The following is a 21514-nucleotide window of genomic DNA, read 5'->3' as shown; positions in this document are numbered from 1 at the left end:
AGCGGTTGACAATTTCGAAACTACGTGGTGTGCGAGCTTCGAAATTTTGGAATCTCGCAAAGTTTGGAAATTTGAGCATTTAAAATTTTAAAAATTCAAATGTCTCGACCCTGGAAATCTACCTAAATATTGGAAAATTTCGAAAAGTGAGAAACGGATTATTTGCTTGGTTTCTGTCGCGGATATTAAGAACACGTGTTGTAGGTCATAGATTCGAGAACGTCGAGCGAATTTTTCTCGGAGAATTGCACGCGTTCCGTGCAAAGCCTTGAAATTTAACCAGGCACGTCAGTAAAAGTTTATCGCCTCTCTTATCATGACCACTACATCGTCATATTCTTTACATTATTCAATAGATATATCTGGAAGAAATATTTAACTTTAGAAGCTGAATCTGTAATTCTCGAGAACGTCCATTACCGATAAATTTTCCGATCTACGAGTCAAATTATAACCAACGAAGCGAAATTCCAGGCATCTTGCCATTGCTAAATTCGAAAGAGAATTAATATGCGTGCAGCGATGCGTAAAAATGTTTAATAATCGTTGCAAGACATAAAGATTTTTCGAAGGCGAGTATAAAAATTCGTAATCTGCGACAAAGAAAAATAAGTAGATTTTTATTGTGGCAAGTTATACCGCCGTCCATCGTTCTTGCAACCGTTACTTTTATCTTTATTTATTTACTACCTACAACGTGACTAATGCTACCTTTGCAACAAAACTCGCTTCAACAGAGTCGTTCGTTTTTACCGTGACAATCATAGTTTTCCTCTGTCATTTGTTTTTTTTTTTTTTTATTTTTTCTGTTTCATCATCTGCGAACCTACTTTTCTGCGTAAGAAATTACATACTCGTTTCGTTAACTCTATCCCAACGTACGATTACTTGAAAAAGGAATACAGAAAATCTTATTTATAACTATGACCGGCTGAAACCAAGCCTCTTGCATTTTATCGTTAATTTATATCCAAATCAATCTCTAAAATATCGTCGATAATTGTTTCTTCTGTTTCAACGTATTCAAAGAAAATTCATCAGCTTGCGTTTCGTAATCGCGAAGGAATTGTATCCGCCACTTCCTCTTACCCCTTACGCGCTTTCAAACGGAAGCAAAGAAGACGCACAAGAATCCTATCTGCTATTTCATTAGCGACGGATCAACGCTAAACATCGCCAATCTGACTCTCCTAATTCGTCAATGTATACAATGCCCATTTGGGTTGCAACAAATTAATCAGCGCGAAATTACATCAAACCAAAACCAGTCGTCATCGATCAACCCCTGTCACCCCAAAGGAACATGACCCGATAGATCCTTCTTTTCGTTGTTCCTCCGCAAACACCCAACGGTTCTCTCCACCCCATTGTCCATCTTCTTCCTTCTACGCAAACGGTTTCTAACCTCCGAGCTGGCCGATGTCTGCGCCCCCTTCCTTCTCACCTTCCTGCTCTTCTGGCCTCGCATTAATTTCTTTTCTTCGCGAAGTGTCCTCCAATCGTAGCATCGAAACGCGGTATACCATATTTTATCGAAGATTTTTTAAGACTCGCGTGTCGAAGAAAGGGTTAGCGCGAAGTAAGGGCATTTAAACGGGCCCCTTGGAGGGTTATGTACCTGCGTGACCCGCAACGTTTCACCCTTGGGTCTCTTCCGACCTGCGTACCTGACAGCCTCTCCCGTTATACCGGATAATCGCGTCCCCCCAGCCCTTCGACAATCGACGTTTCCACAGGCACGTTGCCGATCGAACAGGTAGCGGACAAAGTCCCCATGGAACGTGCAGGTATACGAACCTATGACCCCAGATCTTGGCCTGGCCCACCTCTCTCCTTCGCCTTATTTCCGGTTCTTCTCTCCTGGATGACCCTTTGCTTCCTCGCCCTCGTTTCTCTTGGACGATCTTCAGAGAAAAATGTTGGCAAAAGCGATTTAACGTTTGCTGAAATTCTAATATTGTGATCATTACAGCGTTGTATTTTGATGGAGGCAGTCGAGTGGAAGGTTTGTTTAGTTCAGGGAAATTGAGAATTTGCTGCACCTCTCTGTCTGTCTGTCTCTTGATTCGGTTAAGATCGGCATTAATGAGAAAGTTAAAATTGACGATTCTCAATCGAGGGAGCGAAGATTGATAATAAATAGACTTTATATTTTTATTAATTGGCGTGTCTGCAAATACAATCTGCAAAATGGGACTCTGAGATAGAAAAATGTTTTATCTATTAAATATCGATAAAGGTACTGCGTTTTGCATATTTTATTCATTTCTATGTGGTATATGCGTTCTCTGAATTTCTGTATCTTCAAATTTCCATAGAAATCCGCAGTAATTAACAATAAGCAAGGAGAATTTCTAACGAAAATTGTATAAGAGTCTCTGTAATGTACAATGAACAAGATTGATATCGTCGTCTGTCAATATTGTTCCAAATATTATTCGATCGTTTAAATATCAAAAAGAGTTTATAAAATGGTACGACGGTAAAAATTATAATTTTAATAATAAGCAACTACAAGTTTTAATGCAAATGGTACAAGAACGTGTGTAATGTAAATAGAATATGGACAAAATTCTGGATAAATATTGTTTGAATGTCGTTCGAGTATGAGAAGAAATTTACGAAATGATAGAATGGTAAAAATTATAATTTTAATAAATGCAACTACAGGTTTTAATGCAAATGGTACAAGAGTCTGTGTAATGTAAATAGGATATGGACAAGATTGATATCGTTATTTGTCAATATTATTCCAAATATTATTCGATCGTTTAAATATCAAAAAGAGTTTATAAAATGGTACAATGGTAAAAATTATAATTTTAATAATAAGCAACTACAAGTTTTAATGCAAATGGTACAAGAACGTGTGTAATGTAAATAGAATATGGGCAAAATTCTGGACAAATATTGTTTGAATGTCGTTCGAGTATGAGAAGAAATTTACGAAATGGTAGAATGGTAAAAATTATAATTTTAATAAATGCAATTACAGGTTTTAATGCAAATGGTACAAGAGTCTGTGTAATGTAAATAGGATATGGACAAGATTGATATCGTCATTTGTCAATATTATTCCAAATATTATTCGATCGTTTAAATATCAAAAAGAATTTATAAAATGGTACAACGGTAAAAATTATAATTTTAATAATAAGCAACTACAAGTTTTAATGCAAATGGTACAAGAACGTGTGTAATGTAAGTAGAATATGGAGAAAATTCTGGACAAATATTGTTTGAATGTCGTTCGAGTATGAGAAAAGATTTACGAAATGGTAGAATGGTAAAAATTATAATTTTAATAAATGCAACTACAGGTTTTAATGCAAATGGTACAAGAGTCTGTGTAATGTAAATAGGATATGGATAGGATTGAATATCTTTCGAGTATGAGAAAAGATTTACGAAATGGTACAACGGTAAAAATTATCATTTTTAATATCACTTACTAATATTGAAATTTATTTTGAGGTTTACTTTGTCTCATAAAATTAATTACTGCTTTCTCACAACAGCATTTTACTCGATACTTTTTGTAGTTTTGTTTTATCATTCCGCAATATCGTTTTATTATTCTGCCTTGCATCTTCATTTCGTGAAAAATCGAGTATCCCCAGAGAGATGAATGCCGAGAGAGATCGGATGCTGCGCAAGCGTAATCTTCTCGTTTGCTATTGGTCTCTGGACCACAGCCAATCCGGATATTTATCTCCCCACTTCTCGAATGGTCCAGCCTCTCGTACACTTGCCAGACTCACTTGCCACGATCTTTTCTCCTTTCTCTTTCACTTAATTCTATCTTCCCTCGTTGAACTCAAATTTAACCACGATAAAAGATCTTAAAACGAGCAAAAGAGAAAGCATAAAATCAATCATTTAAAACGATCCTTTCTAACGCTCCACTTTGTATCCTTCTAAAGACGAAACGATACAAAACGAATTTTCTGCCTATTTCTTTGAACGTTTACCGAGAATCTTTCACTTTTCCGAATACCCGCGACCACGTGTTTATCATATATTTATAATATTCTTGCACCTATTCCTTTAGAAATATTCAACGTTATCGCAACGTGCAAATCATAGTTTCCAAGATCTCGAAGCAAGCGTTTAAACTAGATTTATTTGCAAGAAAAAGAAATTAATCTTTATATAAATATTAATTATGCATATATAAATATTTAACGAAAGCGTCCACGTATTCGAATTATCTTACGTCCGGCGAATAAACAAAATCTAGAAAACTCGTAGAAAAATATATGAAAAGAGTTCAACTTCTTTACGAAGCAGAGAAAAAGTAATCTGCTTGTACGTTTAGAACGATGGAAATAAAAAAAAAGGGGGGGAGGGGAGCGAAAGAAGAAACGAGCACGTTTTTTTGCATACGAAGCACGGTTTCTCTGGCGCATAATAGTTGCGCAAGCAGCGGACAAGCGGCAGACTTATCGTCACGATGATAAAGACGACCGGTTTCCTTCGGGCCAGTTCGAGCACGAGGAAAAATCGCGCGAGGAAACACCGCCCGTTCAAATCACCGGTTGCCTGCGTTGCTTTCCTCCGACGCGATTGCCAATCGCCAGCCGGTCTACTTTCAACCTCGTAAATCACTTTTGAGACGCATCTAACGCAGTACAACACCTTTTCTTTCGTATTCCTTCCTCTCTTCATTTTATTCCGCTTTTACGTTTTTCACTTTCGAATTGCTCGATGGAAGACGAAATACGAACACGTAACTGAATTCGTAGTTTTACTTTATCCGAATGGCAACGGCTCTTAAATCGAACAGGCGAATATATTAGAAAAGACGGAGGAATATTACGTTCGCTTAATTCTACCTGGCGCTACGTCCAATCGAATTATCGTTCATCTCGTGTGAAAAATTTTGCAGGAAGATTTCGAAGGAAAAGTGGCACAGGTGAGAGAATGTACGTCTTAAGGAAGGACAAAGGTTGCAGAATTTAGGTTGAAACGCAGGCGTACTATCGTTGATGGAATAATTACAGTGGACAGAAGTATTATTATCGCTGCTCTTCCATGGAAAATTTTACAGGATGATGTCGATGGAAAAGCGAGGGAGTCGATGTTTCAAGAGAAGACCGAAACCGTAGAATTTATATGGAAACGCGTTAAACGAAATTCTAGGAACCTGGAAACTTTCAACAACTCGCACAACCAACTTCTGCCCAATTTTTATCATTCCAGATCGTCGAAGTTTCGAAATAAACATTGGAAAAGCGAATGTTTGGTAGAAAAGCTCGTTTGCTTGGAGACGTCAAATCTAAAGACAGATCTAATTATTGTAATAAAAAATTTCTAAAATTCGTAACGAAATCTTGCGGACGGAATTGTTTGCGAAACCAAAGATTTCCTTACAAAAGTTTCTATTTCAATCGGTTACACATTTGATAAAATTTCTCTTGCAGCGATTTTTGTTCTTTATTTCATCTTGCGAGATACAGAACACGTTACTCTTGCGAGAATATAGAGACTCTTGGCAAAAATTCTTTAGCTCGTTTGCTCGTTACTTTGTTGCTTTGGCTGGAAACTTGCAGCCACCACCGCTACAGATGCAAATTATTTCGTACATCGTCCTATCTATTGCGAGTCTTTGCTCCGGTTTTCGAGACTAAACCGATCTCCTCGTATGATATTTCTCTTGCAACGTAGAATTCCACTAATGCAGAACTGTCTGAGCGGAAAAAGTTAAAACGGTTCGCCAGACACACGAAACGATAACGACGAAACGCGAAGTGTCTTCTTTGCTCGTAATTACGTGAAAAGCAGGATCGCCTTGGTACTCGGCCGATAATACGCCTCCACCAGCGTGCGTGCACTATTCTTAGAAATACTATCGCTACGTGTAAATAAACCGTGCTCGAACCAGAACGGAATGCCGAGAGAAAGTATTCGATTTTCGTTTCCGCCAGTTTCAAATTTTCCTCGAAATTCGAATAATCTTACGATAGCGGGCCGTAGACCCTTTCGTCGAATCCTTTAATCTCCGATTACCTTCGATTCTAACTATTTGTAACCAGGCAACAACGCGTTTCTGTGTTGTCGGGACAGTGGATATTAATTCGCGTAGCATATGAAAATTTATTCTCCTTCGTTGCGAGATAGCGATAGGATAGCTGCGTTAACGGTCTTTCACGAGTCACGTTGTTCGACTTGTGATTAAGAAACGGAGGAAAATAATAGTTTTTAAAACTACTCCAAGCTTTCCTTCTTTTTTCTTCTTCGTTTCCGATAGATACATCAGATTGTGAATGTTTATGGATTTGCAGGAAACTCGAATGGTCGGAATTGTTATACGTAATCAAAATATCTGTAACATAGCAGCTACGGAATATTCAACGAATGAGATTCCACTTCTCTCGATTGCGTTCGATTGCGAAAATGTGAATTTTCTGCAAGTAAGATGCATAAGCGTGATACGTGGAATTGCAGGTATCGCGTTAAACAATTTTAGATTTCAAACCTTCGGCTTTGCCCCGGGAAAACGAATCAGAAGTTTCGCGATACGTCGGAACAAAGCTCGACGTACTGTCAGAAATTTGATCGAAAGCCGAAGCACCACGGACACGTGGAAAGTTTGAATTTTAAAAAATGTCGAAAATATCAACGGGAAGAATAGATCATCGGCCAGTGTTTGAAATTCGCGGATAATCGCCAAAGGGTTGACAAGATCGGACAGAGTACGATTAATTTTATTCAGCTTCATCGGTGACCGACATTTATTTTCTAGGTTGCTTGCAACGAAACACGAAACCCGATGCGCTATTTATAATATCGATGTTAATATTAACGAAGCGATTATATCGATTTTGAATACTCGATGATCAATACTCGATTCGTTCTAGATACCTCAGCCTTTCTTCTGGATATCATCCCTTAAAATTTCTAATTCACATCGTCGTACGATGATATTGCGTTGGCAACTAAGTGATCGCGGATTTTGTCATTAGATGGCATTGAGAAAAACCGCAGTCGCCTAGTTGCCAACCCGATAGATGCTTATCTGCTTCAACGAAATACTTTTCGAGAACGTTTAATCGAAGGATTATTTAATGTCTCGTTATTACGTGTACTAAGAAATTCAATTGGATGTACAGAGCGTTCTATGGTCGATTATCGAATAAATATTGAAAGAAGATAGGAGTCTACGTTGGAGACGATATTTTTCTTTTTAATTTCACACGTACCGTCCACAGCTTAGCATCCGACTTTATCTAAATTCCAAGTATCTCGCTGACCGTATCTTTCAAATCTCGCTTTTAATTCGATAAAATTCAATCAAAGGTCTTGAAAGAGTTGAAGAATCGCCAAAATAATTTCGAGTAAAAATGCACCGTGAATGTTTCGTGAACTTAGGACATGGCTCGTACAGCTTATTCCGCGAATTTTGAGAAATACGAACGTTTCGTTGATTTTATTTTACATTTGAAGAATTCAATAAACTGCGCAAAATCCAACGTACAACGGAATTGAAGAAACAACGGCGTTAAGAATATTTTGAGGAACGAAAACAAACACGTTACGCAGTAAGTTGGATAAACGACATTGATAATTGAATCTAACAATATGCTACGTATGATAGGTCAAGAAAACTCTATTTTTATATACAATGCTTCGCATAAATTATCATGAAAAAGTGTTTTTCAATATACTTCCGCAATTTCGAATCGACAACGTCATTTCAGTGGAAATCACATATCGAAAATATTCTTATACGTCGGAACGTATACAGCAAATAGGATGTTAATACATTATCCATAATCATAATCTCGATCGTTTACGAGTGAAGTTTCGCTTCGGACGAATGTTTACGGAATATTCAACGTAACATATGATAAATGCTATACGTAGCGCAAGTAACATTTTGTATAATCGATAGCGTCAGTCATCGATCGAACACTCTACAAAAAGATTCAACAATATTTCTCGAAATATTTCACCACGATCCTCGACAGTTCTATTTTCTTCTTTTTTCTCAATTCACTCATTCCTCTACGGCGTAAGTTGTAATCTATATTTGTAATCTAGTGTGTGATGTAAAAGAAATCCTAAAATATTCCAAACACGAGATTTCCTACGAACATCAGATACTTTTTAACGTCGGATATTTTTTTTTTTTTTTTTTTTTTATTATTATAACACAAACATGCGACATTCGTAAGTAGATACGTATGCAAATTCATGTTTCTATATCTAGATAGAGAATTTCTTTACCTGTTAATTACTATGGCGAGTACTATATTTCGGTTACTTTTAATATTATCTTCTCTCTCTATCGTACGTGTTTTATCATTTTTCCATCTTCAAATTCTTCGTAAATAGATAAAAATTACCGATAGAAAATCGCTGTGAGCGAATGCTGCGTTCGATTTATAGGAAATTGCACGATGAAACTCTCAGGGTGAACCGTTTTGGGCTATAGATATCGATGTTTTGAAATATTTGCAAATATTTGCATCCGATCCTCTCGTCTGTCTCGTTCTAACTTAGGTTTTTCTTGAAATTCTTATCTTTTAAATATTCTGTCAAACCTCTATTTTTTCTTAATATATATTCCGCAAATAGATACCTGTCTTATTTAGCAATAATTCTTGCGCCACTTGTACGCTATCATAATCGATGACAGCCAAAGTCGCGCATATGTAACACGATCTTTTATGCAAAAATTTGTTATTCTTTCCGTGGAATTCTGTCGCGTTCTCGTCTACCTTTTTAACATTCTGTCAAACCTCTATTTTTTTTCGATACATATTCCGCGAACAAGCACCTGCCTCATTTTCCAACAACTTTTGTCCGACATGTACGTTATGATAATCGCTGGCAGCCAAAGTCACGCGTACGTAACATGATTCTTTACGCATTCCTCCCGCCGAATTCTTTTACGTTCTCCTTCGAATCCACGTTGAAACGTTCGTACTCGAACATAGCTTAAACATTCTGCCATATCTCCGCGAACGCCTTACGTTTCACTCTGCAACGTAATTTCCACGCGATTCGAACACCGTCGTAACCGCTGCCAGCCAAAGTCGCGCACAGGTGACGCGATCTTTCGTATAAAAATTTCTTCTTACCCTTTCCGCGAAATTCCGCTACGTTTCCCCTCAAATTCGTATCTTCTGAACATTCTCGCCCACCTCTTCTATCTTTCCTCCATGTTCCGCAAACACCAGTTTTACTCCGCAACGATGTTCGCGCAACTCGAACACTGCCACAACCGCAGTCAGCCGAACTTTCACCAATCGTCGAAGTACTCGTTAAACAGAGGATCGTTGGAAAAATCCGTTGCGTTTGAATACGCATATCCTGCGTGCGAAACGCTAAAAAAAGAGGGTCGTCCCTTCTTGCGAGGAAAGGAAGAATCGGCCGTCCCCCCGATCGTTAACTGGAGCACGAGCGAAGGGTGATTCCGCGAAGCTACAGCGTGGGGATCGACCGGTATTCATTCATACGCGAAACGCAGATCGCCGATCCACCGTGTGTTCGCCTTGAGACCCTCGAATGACAGTCTCGTTGGAATTCTCTGCTGAGGAATTCAGATCGCTTCTGGACACGGTCCAGGAATGTTGCTCGTTCTCTCGCGTCTGACATAACGGTGAAATACTAGCGACAGTTCGTTTATGCAGTTATTCCTTCTTCTTTTTCCTATTGCCTTCCAATCGTTTCTTCTTTCCAACCCTTAATACCGTTGTTTGTACTTGGTACCGTTGTATTTTTGGTAAACGCGAGAGTAAACACGCATGGATGATAATCGTTGCCGCGAGTGAGGACATAGCGTCGAAAGGGTAAACGACGTAAGTACAAGGAAGATTAGGAATTATCTTGTTTGCTCAAAGTAGTGATTAATGTTACGTAGGGTAATTTATTTATTTCTTTTTTATTATGGATATGCGTCATTTGTTGTTAATTTTTCGACGCGCGAATATCACGATAATTTATTGGAATCGGCGGTTTCGTGAATAGTAGAAATTATTGATAACTTGTGGATCACACTGTGATATATTAGGTCGTGCGAAAAGTTTCTTTCGTTTTGTAAGGAAATAGTGGATGCACAACATTTTCCGTTTTATGTCATTTTATCTATTTTCTTCTATCGAAATGAAGATTACAGGACAGTTCGACAGATTAGGTTTCGTGTTTGTATAAATATGCGTCGTTGTAAAAGACGTGTCTGTAAAAGAAAGACGCTTTTCGGACAGTCTAATATATTTAAGAATATAATAATAGAAATACATTTACGTTATATCATGTTAATAATTAATTTCGAAATAACAGTGTAGTATAACGATATATTTATTTTCATAGGAGTAACTAGGTATACTGATAATATTATCAGATATATAATAGTATAATAATAATGCAGAGAAAATGATAAAAACCGTGAGTTTGTATTTTAATACGAGAAGATAAGACAGTGTCAATAGTCCTCGATTTAAATAATTCAATATCTTCTCTTTAAATCTATAAAGATACCGAGTAACGAAAATCCGATTCGTTTGATTAATAAACAGACGCATGTTGTTCAATAGTATTGAAATTTTTTTTATTTACTCATTTCACATGAACCACGAAATTGAGTTATTAACGACTCCCACTACGAAACGATATTTACAATGGCATTTATACAGTTCACCGTCTCAAATACCTGAATTAGTAGGACAGCGAGACACAGTTGGAATTGTTTTGGTTGCAGAGACGCGAGCCGATTCCGTTCGAGTAACTGCGCAATCGATCGATCCGCTGATTCGATTGGCAAACAGAGAACGATCGGTTGTATGAGGCGTCGGAGATTCTTCCTCGTTACCTGGTGGAAAGGTTAGCTTCGCGAGACGACCGAAGACACCATGGGTGAGTGACGTTCATTCTGAGTCTCATTTTTGTCTTCCTTCGAAAAAATTCTCCGGCCATTTGTCCCTGTTTCTCCTCCTTTCCATTTTATTTCCGCTGTTAACCCCTTCACGTACAATCTCCTACAACCGTTGAAAAATGCACGACCTTATTTTCAACGCGATCGTTTCTTGCCTATTTAACGATGTATTGTCCGTAATTGTAACGCTGTAATTCCGATCTTGCGCTCTTATAGTTCGATAAGAAGCGAAGCGCGAGATGGAAGCCGAAAGAAAGCAAGTGCCTTTAGAAATACGAAAACGTGACGCGTGTTTATCGGCGCAGAATACGATTGGTTGGTCGTGCGTTAACGGGTTAAATTTATTTTGTTTCCACGTTATTGCCAGTGTACGTATGTACGTATTCAGATTGCTATGGAATAACGTGTTTATCTTATTATATGCTAAACGTCACTGTAATTGTGCTGTTGGATCATTGTGTTAATGAATTATGTAATTACGTTAGGATTGATTCGTCGCGTGATATCGATAGCGAAGATAATAATAACAACAGCCATTGTACCGTGTTGATACGCGTGTGTACGTATACGCGTTATACATACGTAGTACCTGTGTGACGGATTGTAAAAAATGTTTGGGGCTTCGTTAAGAATCAGTATCGTTTCGTTATGTCGCGCGTCCTGTCTACTACGTATTCATTATTCGTTCATTCTGCATACTTGGATGATACTTGTATGTGAAATACGATTGACCGATGAATTGGAAATTTCTGCTCGGATATCCATCGAACATGATCATCACTATGAATTGAATATCAATTGGATATGAATTAAATATGAATGCATCGAATATGATTATGAATATGAATTAATGCTCGGATCATGCAACACAAGTACACATTTTGAAATCTCAACGCATAGTCGGCGCTTTGAATTATTATCTGCGTCTTCTCGACACGTTCCCAAGTAAAGATAACGTTCGAGAAGGTCTATCATTGCCAAGGTTCGCCACAGTTTGCTCAAAGATCGATCGAGAACCATCGCCAGCGAATAAATCCATCGAGTCTAAAGTTCGTTTCAAATTTTGTCGACGAAAAATTTCGCACGTGCTCAATCTGGTTGGCCCTTTGATCGCCAGAGGATGCGCATTTTCAAAAATTCATTGTTCGAAAACCATGGCTTTCGGTGATTCCAGAATGCCATTTAATTATTCCACGATACGAATTCTTCGTTTTATTATTTTCTACAGAATTAATCGATAAAGAGAAAATTGATACCTAGAACAGAGAATTGAATCGATTTCGAGCTACGATTATATTCCATTAGAATATTTCTCGATAACGATCCAGAAGAGATAATATTTGTTTTTAATTTGAATATACGCGCGATCTACCGTACGACGCGTACAATTTTCTTTTCCCGTTAAAATTCCACTGAATCGATCAGATAAATCGAAATCAAACAATCTCGTAACATCTCTATTGACATTTCGAAAAAATTAGAAACGAAATACGTGTTCTGCTCTATCGAGTCACGCGTTCGATACTCGTTTCATTTCTCGAGCACATTTTTATCGATGATCGTTTCACGCGGCAGTTCATTGATGAAGCGGGGAAGAGTGGCGGACGAAATAAAAAATTAAATATCAAACTATGTATCCAAGGCGCATCGTGTTTATACTGTAGCCATTTCTGTTTATCGTTTACGAAGACGCTCGTACTTGATGCTGATAACTACGCGCGCGCGCGCGCGCGTGAGCAACATTATCAATCGACAATCTTCTTGCTCGTAGCTTTTCCTCGACGTTTATAGCGGCACCGATCGATTCCAGATATCCTGACACTCGGAAACAATTTCCTACCAGCGTCCAAAGTGGCCAAAGTCCTTCCATCGACCCTTGACACGTTTCTCTGGACTATCGGTGTATCGCTCGTTTAGTTCTCCGATCCAAAGGTTCGTCCATTGGGAAAGTCTTTTTTATTATTTACGAGACAATTCTGAATATAATTCGGAGACCTGAGTACAGAGGAATATTTTAAGTTAGAATTTCAATTCGGCATAGACAATTGCAGACAAGTAAATAACTTAATACAGAGAATAAGTGGAAGTACAACTTGGAAACGTTTTGAGTTGGAGCGGAGTCCTTTTAGAGCGAAGAGTATTTAGCAGTCGACTTTCCAAACGATTACTGTTTCCTTTTTTATTCATTGGAATAATCGCGGAATTTTTGGGAATTATTTTGAAGGAATTGGGTTGCACTATGAGAGAATTTCTTGAATTTCCTTCTCTACGGAAAAATGGAATTTCTCTCGTTTATCTATCTTACATATAAGATATATCTATAGATATCTGTTGAATATAATGAAAATTCGTGGTCGAAGTGTATCTTTGTAAATGGAATACTTTCGTATCCGACATAATACTGTTGCATTCTATTCGACGAATAATACTTAATACGGTAAAAAATAAATTATACGACTATACGTTACAAAATGAGCACGTTCTCCGAGCATTTCATCGAATCTTTCAATTTCTTGTATAATCGTGAAGCATATTATATGTGGAAAATTCGTGAAGATAATATCGTGAATCAAACGAGGGTGATCGTTGCCCTAACGACGAACCGTTCGAAAAGAAGAAAGCAACGGTAAACAAATATCGTTCCGGGATTGTTTGTGCATATCGCAGCTGGCCAGAATGGAAGGAAGATTCAGGATCCTGAGCAATACATGAGTCACGAGACCCGCGTTCTGTCAACGCGTGCCTCGATATGCGTGCGGACACGCAGCCCGGAAACCACGTGATTCATCGACCCCGCAATCGGCCAATCTACATTAACAACGTGCTCGGAGATTCTGAATCGGCTTTTCCTAACCCTCTGACCCCTCCTGTTCCTCGCTGTTTTCACCTCCTCTCCTCTACACGGGCAACAACGTACTACTATTGTGTAAAAGCGTCCCGTTACACGCGCAGATACCGCTGGACGCTCGTGGAACTCCAAAGGATCGCAATAAACGTTGTTTCTTCTATCCTTCGATTATGTCTCTTCTATAGGCAGGCTTGAAATTCCTAATGACGTTGGTCAAGTTCATCGCTGTTTTTTTTTTTTTTTTTTTGTACAAAATGCGATGTTAATCTGTGTTTTGTCAAAGAGGTTTAATTATCTTTGCTTTGAGCCGTTTTACTCTGCTTTACTCTGACTTTACTGCCAAGTCAGAAGACCATTGGTGTGTTTCGTAGAACGATGGCCTGCGTTTTGTTATTACAGAAATTTAATCGCGTTTGAGATTTATGACGCCGAAAGCTCCTTGATACTTTTTGGTAAAGTAATTTTAATCTGCGTTTCGCTAGAGAAGTTTAGTTACATCTCAGATTTGTAACGATGTATGTCAGTCCATTGCTATCTTTCATAGAACCGTGTAATCTGCGTATCCTTACGCAGAGAAACGTTTAATTGCATGGAAGATTTCTAATGGTCCAAATCAGTCGATTGCTGCTGTTCGTAGAACAATGCGTTTCGCTGTTGTACAAATCTAGTTAGAGACTCATAACGACGTCATTTTTCATGAAATACAATAACGCACGCCGCGCTTTGCTATTGTAATAAATCAATTACGTTTCTTGAATTCACGAACGCAGATGAAAAATAAATAAAAATAAAGGAAATTACGATTAGACTGCGAATTTTCATATTCGTGGGAAATTCGAAGGTATGGAGATGTACATGATATGCAAAAATATGTAAAACGATCAAAGTAGGACGACTAGTAACGAGTAGGACGACTGTCTCTTCAGACTCCATTTATTTCGTTGCGTTCATATAGCATTATCGGCATAAAAATATGAATTTGCATAAACATCCGTACTCTAGTCAGTAACTTTGTCAATCACGAAACCGATGGGATGATATTTTCAAGAATTTTCAAATTTTTACACGTATGCACCGCTGTGAATTTCAGTTTGCATATAGTTTGCACAGGATTCGGTGATTCTTCTTTGGTAAATACCATGTTTCACCATTATATCCCGTTTCCTCTCCTTTAGCTGTATACTTTTGTCTGTATATTTTTAGGGAAGATCGAGTGCAAAGAAAGATTAGGGAAAATCGAGCTAGGCCCGAAAATATTTGTGTTGAGTCAATTTTAGAAGAAATGTAGCGTTCGGTGGTCTTCTTCGCTTTTCCTTTCTTCCTCCGTCGGAAGGAAAATCGAGTGAAATGAGAAATTGAAGAAATTTGACCAATTTTTTCTCTGAACATGGCGTTTCGTTATAATTTTCTTTTCCCTCTTTCCTTTTCGTATCCATCACAACCATCAGATTAATAGTATGCCAGATATATATTAGGTCGTCCGAAAAGTTTCTTTCGTTTTATAAAGAAACAATGGATGCACAACATTTTTCGTTTTACGTTATTTTGTCGAATTACGTACGATCGATTTTGTTCTATCAAAATAAACGTCACAACGTTCGACAGATTAGCTTTCATGTTTGTACAAAGATGCATCGTTGTAAAACAAGAAAGATACATTTCGGACAATCTAACGCTTCAATAGTATTCGACACCAAAAATGCATTCAATCAATTGCATATGCCTACTGTATAATAACAACGAAATTAAACGCGTTAAGTGACGAGTAATCGCATCAAACATATTTTCTAACGTAATTTCAACCGAATCCAGTTGATAACTACCAGCATCAAAGGCAACAAAAAAAAAAAAAAAGAAAAAAAAGAAAAGACATAACCAAAGTGAAGAAAAGCCAAGAAACTGTCGGAAATTGACAGGATGAAAAGGATATAATAATACGTAATGTATAATAATCTTCAAAAGTACCACGAGGTGCGTATAGGTCGAAGAAGTTTTGTAAACCTACGCCAAAGTCTCGAACGTGGTAGATCAGAGAAGACAGGGAAGTGAGAAGGACAAAAACGAAAACAAAGAAGAGAAGGCTAAGTGCAAGAGGAATCGGATATACGCGTATGCAGACTCAACAGCTGAGTATTTCAGCACGTGACAACGTGTGACACTGTGTGTACCTGGCGATCATGTGTGCACGCGTGTACCGCCGTGTTAAATGATAACACATCGAAACAATATAGACACGTTGTACTTGCGAAAGATACGTACATCGTGGTGTTAGCGACAAAAGGATACGAGGTGTCCCATCTCGCGATTGTTCGTCTTATCGCTCGATCTGCTCGCTCGTGTATAGGATGTCTTCGAGACTGCTGATCTCACTGAACGAGATTGTTGCAGGAAGAGAATAAAAATAACGTTGCTGAACGAGCAGTTGGTGCGGTCGTCGCAGTGATCAGTCGTAATTCTCTGTATCAGAAGATATCGTATTATAAGATGATTCGTAAATAAAAGATACCGTTCTGGATAGGAAACGTAGTTTCGCGAAGTTTTATTTCAAAACAAAGAATACTTCGTTTCTTTTATCTTATTTGATCTTGATTAGGTCGAAAATCGAATACTTTTAATCTTATTCCGATATAGATTCCTCAAGTATGGAGAAACTCTGAAATTTATTGTAGCTTGTTATATAAGAATAGGCTTATTCTTATTCTTCAGGATGGAAAATACGATTTTGGTAAATGTATGTGTAATATATTTTTATAGCATTAGGTTGTCCGGAAAGTTTCTTTCGTTTCACAAGGTGATAATTAAGATCAACGACAATTTCTGTTTTATATTATTTTATCCAATTAGCTATGATCCATTTCGTTATTTTTCTATTATTACGTTCGTGCATAATTCAATAAACTGATATAAAACAAGAAACATTGTGCGTCTATTATTTCCTTACAAAACGAAAGAAACTTTTTCGGGCAGCCTAATGTATATGTAATAATATAATATACGTAATGTATCTAATATATTGTATTTCGTTAAATTGGAAAATTAGATGTTTTTTAGATAATCTTGCGCGAGACGAAATACTAATAGAATTAATCTCGCGTACGAATATAGCGAGTATAAAGCAACTTCTTCCAAAGTACATTCGGTTATTCGCGTTTCATTCTTCTGGATCGTAATTTTGTGCAGTTTTATTAAGGAAAGTTGTACGTATCAGAGATACGCGCCGAGAATTTCTTTATATTTAAATCTTCGCTTTAAATATCATTTTGGCTGGACGATCCCTGTGCGATATTCTTCTTGAGTCGTCGCACCTCGAGTTTCCAATGCTCGTCGATTATTAATCAATTCAATTTTACAATACCATGCAACGATATTTTTCAACGTATTATCACAGAGCAACCGATCCTACCTTAATTCGATAAATGATTTTTATGTAAATTTCGATTGAAACGAAATTATAGTACAAAGTTAAAGTAAACTGTCTGCGAATTGGACGATCAAATAGAAGTTTTATTTCATTCTGAACACCGGAGGAGAACTCGATTCTTTAAATCGCACGGTTGTTTCCAACGCGGATGTATCACGAACATCCTGTGTACACATACTTCGTACGAATGTAATAACATATATACAGGATGTAACGCGGATAAAACGCAGGTAGTGTGCAGATAATAGAGAAGTGTAGCGTTACAGAGATTACGCGTGCCACACGATTCACCATCTTAGTCTCGTTCTTTTGACGTATCGCGATTACGACCCTATCGCAATGTCGTTCGTCTCGTTCGTGTCAACAACGTGTTTTGCATAAACGTCACTCAATACCTTGACCTGTTGTCTCGCAGATTTTTCTGTGCCGACTTCCGATTTAAAAGTATCAACTTACACGCGACTAAATTACGATCCACGTAATTGAAATGATGCAAAGAATCGTGCGAAATTCAAGGGATAATTTACCTGCGCGACGTACGCCACGCGAATTTAACGCAATTCCTATCCGAAATGAAATGGAAATAAAAATAAATTAAACGCAGATGAAACGATCCCGTCAAAATTTTATTTAAATATAAATAAAATAAAGCGAAATATTTATGCGATGCGTGTGACATATCGGCAAGTGAGCTTCGGATTTTCTCCGATCGAACTCGCAGTTTCGCATTTTCAAAAGCCACATTGATCGTCACTCCGTTTGCGATCGCGTAAGTTGAAGAAATCTCTTTGAACCTAAACCTTCAAACCTTTCGACCTGCTTCCTAACGGCCCGTTCGTTCACATCGTAATAACATCACCGTAAACCCTACAAATTTTTGTTTACCTTATTTTTACTACCGAAATATTAATAAATTATAAATAATAATTATAAATTAAGAAATAATTCAACGACTAGAATGCATATTCCGTTCGCTCGTTTCAAAGACGCACTTTACTCGATCGAAAGTGACTGATGCAGCGGACAAAGCACACCCAGACCACGCCTAATCCGATACGTAATTGTGGAAGTCGAAACAGGTAACAGTTAGAGATAATGCTTGTACACACTCGTACACATGCTTCGACGCGAACTGATTTATCCATTACACACACCTATAGCTTATCTATGAAATACCTAAACAATATCTGATTTCTTTGTAAAACGTCGCAGAAATTTTTCCTCTTAATTTCCTAAGAATAAAACGATTACGTTTCTCGATTGAAAAGAAAACGACTCGTTTTAATTGAATAATTTAATCGATCTAATCGAAAAAAAAAGTAAAGTTCACATCTCGAAAAATTGAGAGATTCGACTAACGGAATAAAAATAATACGTTTCCTTCCCTTTGCAGAATCTATCGGTTGGCAACTATTTGGTTGGCAACTAAGTGATTGCGGATTTTATCATTAGGTGGTATTGACAAATCCGTAATTACTTAGTTGCCAACCAAATAGATCTTTAGCTCGTAAAGTTACGCCGATAAATTGCACGCGCGGCGAAAATCGATTTTTCGATTCAAATTGGTCGAGTTTCGAGGCGGAAGGTTAACGAATTGGAAATTTGGTTGAAATGTCGCTCGGATTAACGATAGAGAATGGAAACAGAAGCGCACAGGGAGCGTTGAGGCGCGTTTTGAATACGAACACCTCTCACAGGCCAGTACCAGTAGTCACGTAACCGCGGATACTGGTCGTATCTGCTGCTGTGATCAGACATTTTCACGGTGTCATCAACAAGATCCCATGGCTATGAAGTTTCTTTATAGTCGAATGGCGTTTCCACCTAAAACTGGAAGTCCAACTGGATGAAAGAAATAGCGGACGCTATAACGTTCAGCCAGACTGAAGCTTTATGGGATTTATGGCGTTGGGTGTAGCAAGACTCGTTTAATAGCTCTAGTTTTCTTCCAAGATGAACATGTCGCATCGTAACCCCGGCTGTGCACTCTTACGAAACACGCCAGTTCCATTTTCTCTTCACATAACGTGCTCATCTTGTAATAGACTTTTTCGGCCTATTTTTCTTCTCGAGAAGTGTCGTCGCGTGTAAAAAAGCTTACAATCTCGCGACGAAATTTGCAACGTTTCCTACGCAAAGATGTGTCGGAGTCGCTTTCCGTTGAAAAGAAAGAAATAGAAAACGTAGCTAGTTTTATTTTCTAAACAAGAGGAACAAAACATTTCCAAAGTTCACCACCTCGCGACGAGAATTTTTGGAAAAGGAAGGTTCTTTGAAAATTCCGTCACGTCGTTGTGTCGTCCTGATGAAGTTTGCCACGTTACAATTTTTGTAGAGCAGAAAGTTTCCTTTTTCGGTCGGAAGGTTGTTCAATTTTCGTGAAATTCTTGTTTATTATGATGTGACAGGATGCAAAACTGTCGGCATTAAAGTAAAAGACGAGACTAGAAGATCCTTGCGTTACACAGGAAACTACTGGAAAGTAAAGAAAAGGATTGAAATTATTTTCACCAGCTGCAGCAGTCAGAAAATTGTATTACGATATATGTTAAATATTTTTCAAGTATGTAGAAAACGCGCAGGAAATGATACGTGTGCACAATTGAAACTGAGATCAGCGTTCTTCGAACGACGTCAATCCATTCGACATGTGTTTCTTCGCCAATTAATCATTGAACACGATCGAGCAGAATGCACGATGCGGTTCCTGGCCCGTGTTAAATGTCGCTTACCAAAACCTGTTCAAAATCCTCGTGATCAAGTATCTGTTGTTATTGGAATGCGGCAGCTGGTGCAGGTAGGATTTTGCACGTGCTCACTCCTCGACTTCCGATCATCGCCCTTAAAGACGCTAATTGATACCTTTACGAATACAAATTGTCGAAAGTTTCCGCTTGCTTAAATGTTACGACGAAAGCAAACAAAAATTCACGGCTTGTTCAAGTCGTTGAATAAGACGTATCATTGCTGACTGGAAAGTAAATGGCAATAAAATTGAAGAGAATTTATGAGGGGAATTACTCAACGTCTGTATTAAGCATTTTTAAACGAAAAATGTCGTTTGCGTTATAAGGTTGAAATAAATCTTGGTAAAATCGGATGCAGGTTCGTCGAATATTTTAAGTACACCGCATATATGAGAAATATCGTATTATAGATTTGAAAATATGTATGCGAATCTTCGTGAAATTAGATAGAACTGTCGCTAATTTTATTTCTTTTCTTAAGCATACGAATAAAATTGAAAAGAACTTAACACGTCCTTTGACAAATTCATCGTCGATGTGGAACATTTTTAAGTTAAAAATTTTGTTCGCGTTATAAGGTGGAAATAAAGTTTGGTAAAATTGGAGAGGATCAGTAGATGTTCGTTAAAAGATTTTTAATAATTAATGGATGAGAAATATTCTATTAGATTAGAAAATACGTGTAAATCTTGTCAGAGTTGAGACGAATTCTCATTAACTTTATTTCTTTTCTTAAGAGGATGATTTTGTTTGAGAAAAATTTTGTATTAATCGAAGCCTTCAAACGAAAATCAAATAATATAAAATACCAAATGAATAAAAGAAGTATCTCGTTAGACGTTCATCAAAAATAAATTTTAATCAAACGAACGATTCGATATCCTGAATAACCTGGATGAGAAATAGATAAAAATCTCGATGGAATAGGAAATGATTTTTCTATTCTTATCTATTTCCGAATCCTACCTTTTCTTTTCTTTTCTTTTTTTTTTTTTCTAATATAAATGATTAGCTTAATATCGTATCCGTATCTGGATGAAGAACTTTCTTTTCTTCCGAATCCGAAGGAAGTTTCACCGACAAAGTCCGCGTGGTAAAAACCATCGCGATGAACAGCTCCTTGTTGTTCTTCTGTAACGAATCATTACGTAAGCTTTTTCAGTTTCCATTAAAAATAGCTACGAAAGAAATATCGCTTCCTTATAGCGTCTGCTGAACCTGATTTTCCGTACGCTTTCCATGCGTTATCGTATTTTCCATCGGATCCACCTGATGATTCTGCTGAATCAGAAAGTTTCGTCCATCTGATATATGTCAAAATATGTGAACAAGTATCTACGATATACGCTATATTCGTAGAATCATATTTTAAACATGAAGAAATACCGAATAATATTTCGTTAGTTCAAATTTCTTCATTTTTCTTATAGCGGAAGTTCAATTCCGTTTATTCGTCCATGGGACGAAAGTTAAGCAGGTTAAACAACAGACAGAGCTTATTTATTTGTCCGAACGATATATTTGCAACGAAAGAAAATTCACAAAGAATAAATTTTCCATTTTGGAGCTGAATGTTTATCGCAAATTGTGTTACGACGTATGTAGCTTAAATATTTCTT

At 37.5% G+C, this 21514-nt stretch overlaps 1 protein-coding gene across 1 annotated transcript in view; it reads left to right on the top strand.

Annotated features, from left to right (window-relative positions):
* Window positions 1-8990: 8990 nt before the first annotated feature.
* LOC122566155 (ras-responsive element-binding protein 1) overlaps window positions 8991-21514 on the top strand; it is a 104177-nt gene continuing 91653 nt past the window's right edge. The window contains exons 1-2 of the mRNA XM_043722988.1: window positions 8991-9806; window positions 10706-10860. Of these exons, the coding sequence (XP_043578923.1) occupies window positions 10857-10860 (4 nt within the window). The 5' untranslated portion in view covers window positions 8991-9806; window positions 10706-10856. The remainder of the gene's footprint in view (window positions 9807-10705; window positions 10861-21514) is intronic.

Source organism: Bombus pyrosoma, linkage group LG3, assembly GCF_014825855.1.
Source record: "Bombus pyrosoma isolate SC7728 linkage group LG3, ASM1482585v1, whole genome shotgun sequence".
In the NCBI taxonomy this organism is placed as follows: Eukaryota; Metazoa; Arthropoda; class Insecta; order Hymenoptera; family Apidae; genus Bombus; species Bombus pyrosoma.
The sequence above is the reverse complement of the archived record's forward strand: the minus strand, read 5'-3'. Positions and strand labels throughout refer to the sequence as shown.